The sequence below is a fragment of the Atta cephalotes genome (genome assembly GCF_000143395.1).
Source record: "Atta cephalotes unplaced genomic scaffold scaffold00080, whole genome shotgun sequence".
Lineage (NCBI taxonomy): Eukaryota > Metazoa > Arthropoda > Insecta > Hymenoptera > Formicidae > Atta > Atta cephalotes.
In genome coordinates, this window is record NW_012130144.1 from 272,174 (window position 1) to 283,605 (window position 11,432).

Consider the following 11,432-nt stretch of genomic DNA (forward strand, 5'->3'; position numbering starts at 1 on the left):
AGAGAGAGAGAGAGAGAGAGAGAGAAAGAGAGAGAGAGAATAAAGAAAAATGCTTAATTTTATTTCTATCGGTTTTCTTGTTCCATAAATAATTAATAAATAATTAATAATAATTAGACTATATCTCTCACTTATAGCAACATAACTAAAAAATTATCATTTTATAATTGCTTACAGAAAAAAAACGGAAACATAAAATAAAAAGAGCATTAAGATTTTAATTGCTTATAATTCCGTTAAAAATTATTGTATCGCACTTCGAAGAATAGATTTTTAAAGCTGAAATTTTGCTCTATCGAATGATATAATTGCCAAATTTTTTAAAAAATCATATAGATATAATACAAATGAAGTAGCGCTACAAACTTTTGTCTCTCAATATTTAATTTATAAAATAAACACGATTTTCAATAAGCTTAATGACCTGGTAGAGGAGTGTTCTTTCCGATGTCCTCTGAAATCTTGATACTGAAATAATCTTCGTTGAAAACGGGCTCGAGATCATCCACGTCTGTAATGACGATTGTCACGATTGATGTCGCAGTGTCGGCTGGTATTTCATTGTTGATCAGCTCAGTGGCTTTAACTTGGAAAGTGTAAATGCCTCCGTTTTGCAGAATTCTGGGATCCTCGCGGTCGAGGGACACATTAGTTGTGACCAACCTGCCAACTGTAACATCACCATCGCGAGACATCTCAAGATCGAAGTGCCCCGCATCATCGTCTTCCAGCGTCAATAACAGATTTCTCGATTCACCGGTGTCACCGTCACGTGCTCTCACCATCAAAACCGTGTGACTAGCTGCGGTGTTCTCCGGAAGTGCCGCACTATAAGGCGCATTCAGGAAAACAGGTGGTTGATCCTGCAAAAAAATTTGTGCAAAAGTTTACGATATAAATCTTTAATGAATTATTTAGAAATTGCCTTATTTCTTTTTGTTTTTATAAATCTTTTATTTCTACATTTCGCTGATTTATAAATGACTATTTCTATTAAATAATAAAAAGTAAATCGCGCGTTTGCATAAATTAAATCGTAATTACTCACTAATCTCACTTACTGAAATAACAAGTTTCAATTATTTTATTTTGTACTATTATTATAATAAAAAGTAAAAGTGTGTATATAATAAAATTATAATAAGTTATAATAAATAGAGTTATATGCATAAAAAATATTAAATAAAAGATGAAATTAAAAATAATATCTAAAGATGTGGAATTTACACAATATTTAGTAAAGAATATTTAGTAAAGAATATGTAGCAAAGACTGTGTGATAAAAATAAGACTAATATACTTGTTCAACGATTAAATCCTATGCATGATGAAGATGAATCTTTCTTGATAACGCTCGCGCACAGGCAGAGATTGAATAACAGGTTGATGATTCTCTGCTAATTTTATCGTAAATGACGTTATTATCCAATATAGGATTATTGTCGGTATACATGATTATTTCAATAATGACCTACTTACCTGAACGTCGAGGACGTCAACAGCAACGGTTGCTCTGGCCTGCAACCTCTTTGACGAATCGCTGGCTCCGTCGACAGCCAGTAAATTAATCAAATAAGAATTTCTCCTCTCGTAATCTAACGGTTTCGCTAACGTGATCAGCACGTTATATTCTCCTTCAGCGATCTAAAACAAGTCATCACGATTATCTCAATAAATTAGTTCTCATTCATTTCTATAAGATGGCTCTAAGATAAAAGAGATACAGTTACTACATCAACTAAAAAATAATATGTACTTCAGAAGTATTTATATTTTTACTTTTAATTTAATTTAAACAATTTAATTTCATAATTTAATTATTTCTCATACAGCACAGATCAGGAATATTGCAATAACACTGTAAAGTAGCACTGCAAATATTCTATATTATATGGATTACTTTAATTTTTTTTAATAATTATACTAAAGTTTATTACCTTCTCCGTGGAGATGTCGAAGACTTCGCAGACATCGTCGTCGCGCGACGCTGAGACGCATTGTACGTGAACGTCGGCATTCACGCCACCATCGCGATCCGTGATAATAATCGTGCCCGAGGGAGGTAACAAACTACCCACTTGCGCATTTTCCGACACCCTGGCTGCGTACGGTCGATTGTGATAAACCGGTGGATTATCGTTTTCATCAAGCACCGCTATTTCGCGACGAAGAGACACCGTGTTAGGTTCCGATCCAGCGATACCTTCATCTGGAACAGGCAAATTTATTCAGTAAACTGAATCAATTTTTCTCTCATTATGACTTGACAAAATAAATATTTTATTTAGTTTTATTTCAGTCAATATACATTAATACGAATATTCAATTATACATATCGGTCTTTTACTTCAAGTGATACAACTAAAAAATATTATTTTCGAGTCATAAATAAGTTAGGTAAACTCTATCAATCATCAAAAATGAACCAACTTAATTTTTAAAAAAATCGTCAAAATGTTTTTTATGACTTAAAGAAGGTTTTCTTTAAGATTGTTAAATAAAAAGGACAAAAATGACATTTAAATAAATATTTTGTTATATTATTTAATTAATTTGTATTTATCGATATTATTTAATTAATCAATAATTTTCAATTTTAAAAATAATTCTTTGAAATGATATAAAATAATATATAAACATTGAAGATATCTGTATAAATTAGAAAATATGCAGTAAATTTTTTTATTTTTTATTTCGTAAAGATAAATCGAAGTTACACATTAGTAAATATACATGATTTTACCTGTTATGCTAATAATGACTTCTATGAGATCTTGTGTTTCTCTATCTAAGGCTTTTCTCAGAATTACCACTCCGGTCTCTCTGTTCACGGTGAAGTATTCGCCGCTGATAGAGTAATGCAATTTAGATTCTTCAGGATCCTCTCCACGGAGAGTATAAACAGGAACATCAGGCGGTGTACCTTCTGATATAGCCAATCTGGCCATGTCTCCACCTTGGATAAAGTGGGGCGCCCTGTTTATTACTTGACCCCATGACGAAGACCACGTGGAGACCAACAGCAATAAAATCGCCCACATCGTCACCTGTAATCGACTCATACTTTATCTAAAAGTCATAACAACAAAAAGTAAAACAATAAGACAAATAAAATAAAATTAAAAAATCAATTGAAAATTAAACACAATTAATAAAAAACAACAGATTATTATTTATATCTAAATATTAAGAGATTAAGTGATAAATCAGATAATGAATTTTATTGTTGTTTTAATGGCAATAAATAAATTCAGTGCCCCATAATTTTTATTATAGGCACAAATAAATAAAAATTCTCTAGAAAAGAATTAGAATAATATTAAAGTACGAGTAAAAAAATTTCTACTATTGATCGAGAAATATCAGAATCGTATATAATAGAATCGTGTCGAAGTTCATCAAACCATTACACGAAAAGTTACAATCGGCGCATGCAAACGAGCGTGCAGATAGGAAACGGCAATCGCGTGACCAGGATACAAGATCCAAAGGCGTTTAGTCTCCACTCAAATGCGACTATCTGCCGTCTACTGCTACATTCTTTTTAGTCATTCTACAAAAGAAAGGAGTATGTTGTACAGATGAACCGCGACCGGTATTACCGGCAACCTCTGCAATCGCAGCCAGCCGGTACATCGTCGAAATGCATTTTTCGCCGAGTGAAACGCCGTTAGAAATCAGATTCCATTTCAGGAGTTCATAGAAGCCGATCTATATGTGATGAAAATGGCACAACGTGACCAAATCGAATCGCGATTGTATCGAACAGCAGAAATGCGTGACATTTTTCATCTCGCAGTGCGTGTATTGTACTCGAAGAAATCTGTCGTACGAGTTCGAAGAAAGCCATTTTTATAGCACGTTATTTATAGGAGAAAAATGGCACCGTAATTCACCTTCCAAGAAAATTTATGTTACAGAGAAATTACAGAGAGAAGTTACGGAGAAATTTGTTTTTTACTCAGAAATCTTTTTATATCTTACAAGAAGGAGGATGTTCAACTTTGAGAAAGTAGAATATATCATATAAAGATTATTAATAAGTGTATCTATAAATAATGATTTGCAAATTTAGAATCTATATTAGCACATTAGTGTTGACTATCATAAAAAAAAGTACTCGCTTTCTTAATTGCAACTCTCACGTTCGAAACGGAATTAACGAGCCGCCTTCTATCTTTGACATCACGTGGGCAGACGCGTTACAGTATTACTAAGCATTAGAGAAGAAATGACGCAGGAGCAACAGTGACATACAGCGTGGGGTAATGGCCCTGCATTTTCTCGACGCCTTCGTGCGTGTAGAGAGCAACCTCGACTTCCGCGTTCTACCGACCACGGCCATCAGGAATCGCGTCTCCGGAAGATGTAATTATCAATCGGTTGGAGGAAGGAAATTTATGGTTGGCGTACTTGCGGATCCGCCTCTTCCTTTTCGTGCATCTTAAGAACAGTTCTCGATTGGAAGCCCTTATTTACCTATCCACGCTGGCCTAGGAGGAAACGCGTATTACGCGCATTGCAAGATGCAATGCATTCTCCTGCAGCGAAGGATACGACACGCGCAAGAATACACACGAGCGAGGTAATAAGATGAGAAGCAGTGCTCTCTAAATATACGAAGACTGATGGATGTAAGAGTAATACGTGTATACATCTGTTCGCGGAGTTTGTGTATTTGCTAGTATTTTAATAATATGAATTTAAGTTTTATACAATAAATTTTAGACTTACCTGATTTTAAAAAAAAAACTCTTAAATTTTATATAATATCTAAAAAGTTTTTTGTAAAATCCAAGTAAAATCCTCTAAAGAGTTAAATTTTGAGGAAACAAAAAACTTCTCATCTATATAGTAATTTTTTTTAGAAATACAAAGTTTTAAGCTTTGATTAACATATTTTGAAGATTTATTTTAAAAATAATAAAAATTTTTTTAAATAATAAAAATAATCATAAATAAAATAATAATAAATCTTTAGACTTGTTTAGTTTTTGGTACTGTACATACATAAAATGTTATTATTATTTTTACATATCGTGATTAGATAGAAGACTATTTCCTTAATCTTGTCTTTCTTTTGTCTTGAACAAACAGAATTGAGAACCAGATAATATAATAGCACTCAACTGTGAATGCACAATGAAAGTTGAGACCTACAATTACCATACGCTGAAAGCGAGATTTCACTACGTAGAACAATTATTTTTTTAATTGTTGAACGTGAGTCAATGCAGATTTTTGCGGACAATGAAGCAAGTTTATCCACTAAAACGAAATTACAAAAGTCTGTGACTTAAAGAATTGACGCTTGATTTTATATTCTGAATACTTCAAATGAAATAAATATACTTGTGTATTAAATAGAAAAAAAAAAGAAAGATGTATTTAATAATAGATATTGAATAATAAATAAGTGAGGAAGAGAGCCACATCCGATTAAAACGGATTTTAGTGCCTAATAATATTTTTGCATAAATTTTTATAATTTCATACACTACGTACAATTTATTTGTCGGTCTTGAAAGTAAAAAAAAATTAAGACAGCCCTAAATTGGAGTATGAGTATAGTATGAGTATACATGTTAAATTTGTGGAATTTATTTATTACACTAGAAACACAATCGTTATATTAAGGGAAAATATTCTGGTAAAAAATGGAGAACAAATCAGAATTTTCTAGTTGAATCTATTACAATTCTAATTAAGATAATCAGAAGTCTAACTGATGTGCTCAGACTTTTCTGATTCGTTCATTTTTCATCAAAAATTTTTCTCAGTATGGCATGAAAATATTTATAGAATATAAGTGAGATTCCTCACGTAACTGATCCGTAATTGAAAGGCTCAATTATGATTTCGCAATTCTTATTTAATATGAATAGTGATTGATGCACACGTTAATGAGAACGCATTATCTCGAAACGAACTTGGTTTCTCTAACTTTGTGTACTTGGAGTAATGCGGAAAACTGTGAGGTGCGAAAACCGTGACGATGATAACCGCATGCGTATCGACGCTTTGCTGAGTGAATTACGACACGTACGGAGAACAGAAGTCACCGTTACTGCCAGCCAAGTATAAAATGATACCGAGAGATTGAATGATGACTGCGGTCACAGCTGTGCGAGAAAGGAACCAAGTGCAACTCCCATCCAACGAATCGTTTGGAAATTAACGTTTGCGAAAGACTGCCACAGACTCGTCGCTGCTCAATGTTTAGTTATTACGTTTATGTAGCTATTGCATCATATTTAACCATTTATATAATAAGCAAGTTTGTTACAAAAATGATTTTACAAAAATTCTCACATATTTGCGTGTTCCTGAAATTTAAATATATGCATCAAACAGATATGAAAAATTGTAAATTATAAATAATGTAAAATAATTCCTTTGCAATATAATTATTCTTATCTTTTACCTTAGTAGAATTTTTTTATCGTGATAAAGCAGCATAAATAAATTTCAAATTTAATCGAATATCTTACATCTTGTAAGTTGATTACTCAGAGCAAAGAAATTTCTTTGACATTTAATAAGCACTGGTTTCTAAGAACAGGTGTATTATTCATTAATGTGTATTATTCATTAATTTCTGGAATAACTTTTGCAAATCTATATATCAAAATTTAACTCTTTTATAGAACATGCATTATATCTTTTTATCTGCAAAATTTTTTGTACAAAATCCAAGTAATATTTTCTTAGAAGATAAAAAAACATAAATAAGTTAGCCTTTATAAAACAATAGACATTAATTCGGGAATAGTAAAAATCACTAATATTACATCAATATTTGAGAATATTACGGATATGAATTAACTCATAGTTTTCTGAAAAAAATAAAAACCAAACAAAATATTAGAAATAAAATAAATTAAGTTAAGTAAATTATTATGACAATATTTCTAAATATAAAAAAGATATTTAATGAAACAATTTTTTACTGCAAGTTTTCAATGGAATTGCATAAAGAAAAATAAAAAATTATTTTTAAAAAAATTACATTTTTTCGTTTCTAGGGTATAAAAACACTGCAGATAATTATTTTCGAGTTAATATAATAGGAATATTTGACATTATTAAATATTTTAATTCATTACTCCGTTAGTCTGTACAGTTTTCTACAAATCATGGAAGTGAGTTTAATTTAATTTGTAGCGAAACTTATTTATTTCCTTGTTTCGTTGGAGATAAACAATAAAAGGAATTAATCAAAATTATGCAGGTGATGAGATTCAAGATTATCGGACTTACTCTAAAATAATTCTAGAACATATAGCTACATCACAAGAAAAGAGAAACGAAGAAAGAAGAGCACAAGTAGGACAAGTAGAGGAAAGAGCGAAAGAGGAAACCAGAAGCCAGGAAAGAGTAAGAGAGAAAGAAAAAAACCGTTACACCCCTCTTCCTCTGGTCTCCGTTACGTTACGCGGTTGGAATCCTGACACTGCGTGACCAAGTGATGCCAGGATGAATGACGAAGAAAAGGAATATTCTGGTGTGCGCATATCTTCCTGTAGATCTTCACTTTCATCAGCACACTTCGTAAAGGACACAAGAAATTTTTCGAATTTATCAAACTCATAAATGATCTTAGATACAAAGCTAATAATTCATTTATTTATTTTTATTTCTCTTCGTAACATGTAATATAAGGATATCACATTCATATACGATTCATGATTTGTCATATAATAGTATGAGACCTATTCGTTCCTTTCAGATTACTGGAAATTCTCAGAATCGTTTGTTCTCTTAATCGACGGAAGTCACGCGCATCGAAAAATTTGCACCCACAGCTTTTCCTGTTCTTCGAACACTTGACACTGGTTCCTTGAAACCAGAACTTCGCCAGACCGCAAACTCATTGTCGGAACTGGTTTTTTTTCGTAATGAATGATGAAAAAAAAAACAATAAGGATCAATCGAAGATTTATGCGGTTTCACCAGACTAGTCAATTATTCGTAACAATACGTTGAAATTTTTTATTATACGTTCATCAAATCTCGAAAATTCAAACATAATGGAAATTAATTTAATATGTAGTACATAATATTAGTAAATTTCAATGTATTGTAATTATAAAAATGTTATACATCACAATACTTAAACATATATAAATCTTTATATATTTCATCCGAATTCTTTTTTTTTCTCCGACATTATAATATAGTCTTTTATTAATTTAACGTGTAAATATGCTTAGAATTAGATAACTAATACAGGTTTTAATACCATCGTGATATCACCGTTCTGCGTGTACCGAACAAAAGAAAGAACATGATTATACCGTTGCCAAGAAATCGTCGAGACGACATCCTCAATCTCCGACCTCAATTCCTCGATTTGCATGAGCGTTGATTTTGCAATCAGGACCAGAGTTCAATTTTCAGCTCTCCTTTTCTGATAAATCATTTTCTTCAATATGCAATAAATTTAGAAATTGTGAAAGATGTTCTTCAGTTTATTCAACTGAATAATAATTACGCAAAGCGTGATGAACACAAAGAATAGAATGGAAACACAAAATCACAAGTCATTCGATTCCAGTTTGAAAGGAGCAAGCTTCATACTTCTGAATAAATTATAAACCGCATACACAATTCTTATTATATACACAAATATTATATATACAAAGAATTAAGTGAATAGTTTATTTGCTTTATTTCTAGGATTATTTACAAGTAATTGAAAACAAATTCAAGAAATTCATTTTAGGTGGTGTGCTGATGTAAGATGAAGTAATCTTAGCGACATTATATATATATTCTTCTAATAATGAAGACAATAAAAATCAACAATTGAAACAAGAATTCAATTAGCATCGATCTAATTTAGCACATTTTATTATTTTAGGATGCACAAATCTTCAATATTGGCATTAAATATTCTTCAACATTCTTCAACTTCAACTTCAACATCTGCCAAGTTTAAAGACTCACTAAGAGAAAAGTTTTTGATATTCTAATTGCATTGTAAAATATTACTACTACAACATCAATAATTATATGTTTATAGTGTCTTTATATTAAAAAGAATATATCTAAAAATTTTTTATCTTTTTATATCTAAAAAGAATATATCTAAAAATATATATATAAGAATATATATAAGAATATATTGCATAATTAAATAAATATAATTATTATTATTAACGTTGTAACAGTAATGAGTATAAAAATAAAGCTCCTAACTATAATATTTGCGGAAGTTGAAATTAACCGATCAACTCCATAGAAAGTTCTCTATTATTTAATCTCTTCGCGTTGCAAATAATACCCAAATTGACGTTTTGGACAATTGATACAATCCATAAATTCAAAAAGATTATCTCAAACTTTTTCGTGAGCTCACAGGATTTACCTTCCAAAGACGCTCCAAGATACCGTGCTGCACAACACGGTTTATCACCTCATCGTGTCACGAAACCACATGTGCTGTATTCCCGCGCACCATTCTATAATCATTTAAACATATTCGTGAAATCGAATTGTCCGCATGACGCACTCTCAAAGACGTAACTAATAGTACGAACGAACGTAAGAGAATGTTTCATCTATCCTCTCGGTATCATTGAACGACGGCGTCGTTCCGGACCGAAAAGAGAACCAACCGGTGTCTGCCAGCCAATGGACAGGTCTATACTGCATCCTAAGGAGGTATGCGGCCTCCACTGCGGGAATGGAAGGTATGGTGAGAGAGAAAGAAAGAAAGAGAGAGAAGCCGTGTGCCTCGGAGTAAAGAGAATCTATAGTCTGTACCCGGTAAAGCTCCACCGAGGACGACGACGACCTGAAGAGTGAGTCTTTTTCTTCATATTGCTCATCCGAGGTATTAGATGATCCTCAAAATTGATTTAATCTGCAATTCTTGTCGAAGCTTTTCAGTAAAATATTAATTGTTATAATTAGTAAAATAATATAAAAATGAATACAAAAATTATATCTTAAACCGATTTAATGTACAAATTGCTAAAATCATAATTGTAATACTAATTTAAAAAATAAATTGTTTGAAAATATTAATCATAATTTTATAATAATTACATTTAATTTCGAAAAATAGAATTTATAATGATTAAAATTTTTTAATATAACAATAATTTCAACTTTTCCATAATTTAATTTTTATTTCTATATCTTACAACAATTGATATACCTATAAATAAGTAAGATGTTCTGTATAATATAAGAGTTAAATTTTTTGCGGCAGAGATTTATATAATGCGAACCGAGAAAGACAAACTTCTGCTTCAATCTTTTATTAGTTTCTTAATAAACTAGTGAAATTGTGAAACAAAAATTTTTATACTGTTTGTAATAAAATGTAATGCTTCATCTGGTTGACATGTGATTTGACAATAATGAAAAATAATGAAAAATGATAGAAGATTAGGGTTTATAATAATGAAAAGCGAATCGATGATGAGAATGGAATTGCATCATCAGTTTTCCTGACATTTCGTTTGCTAGAAGCAATGTTGAAGATATTACGACCTTTCGATGGAACTCTTTGATTAATCTCCTGGTGTATCATTAGGAAAATTATTTTTGCGTATCAAGTTTATTCACATTGAAATGAAGTTAATCTTACCTTCAGTCATACGAACGATACGATGAAAAAATGCATGCTAATAATTATATTTTAAAGAGAAAAGCAAGAGAAAGTAATATTTTTTTATTCAATGAAGCGTCCATAATAATTAAACAATTATTTCCTTCAGGAACTCCTTGATAATCTTGAGCTTTAAGAACCGTTTCAATTTTAATATCCAATCAACAAGATGTGCTCACTTAAAATAAAGTACTCGCCTAAAATAAAGATTGTTGAGAGCAATATAACATCATAAGTATTATTTATAATACTTTATTCATTATAGTATAATAAGTAAGTATATTAAAATAGAATAAAAAAATATATTACTTAAATACTCTATTAGAGTATCATTTTTTAAGACTTTTTGATCAAAGAAACAAAAATTTAATATAAATAAGTAAAGAACACCAATTTTTGATGTCTAATAATAATTGCATGTAAATTTTTAAATACATCTTTCAGTTAAATAAACAAAAATCTCAATTTTCAAAAATATACCTTCAACAAACAATATTTTAAGCTTTTATAAAATTAAATACGGATAAAAAAAACGATCAGAATCAACAATTACACCATCTTTCAAAGATGGCGTCTAGTCGCAGTATAAGTCGCGGCCAAGTTTATCTTCGCGAGTTCCTCGTTCTCGTCCATCTCGTCAGAAACATAGTTCAAAAGGTCTCTCTCGCGAACGTTTAACGTGTACAGGCTATAAAAGAGCAATGTTAAAATGCCGAAGGCTCGACGTACTTTGTCCCTCTCCATTCTCTTCACCCGTCCTTCCACTCTCTCATTCCCTCTCTCCCTCCCCCTCCCCCCTCTCCCTCCCTCC

The 11,432-nt window shown here is 31.2% G+C and overlaps 1 protein-coding gene across 1 annotated transcript in view; it reads right to left on the reverse strand.

The window, feature by feature from the left end:
* The window catches only part of LOC105624483 (cadherin-87A), an 11,037-nt gene extending 7,996 nt beyond the window's left edge, over positions 1–3,041 (reverse strand). Inside the window, exons 1-4 of the mRNA XM_012205842.1 lie at positions 2,744–3,041; positions 1,938–2,209; positions 1,480–1,644; positions 425–863 (exon numbers count right to left, since the gene is read on the reverse strand). Of these exons, the coding sequence (XP_012061232.1) occupies positions 425–863; positions 1,480–1,644; positions 1,938–2,209; positions 2,744–3,041 (1,174 nt within the window). The remainder of the gene's footprint in view (positions 1–424; positions 864–1,479; positions 1,645–1,937; positions 2,210–2,743) is intronic.
* Positions 3,042–11,432: the final 8,391 nt, after the last annotated feature.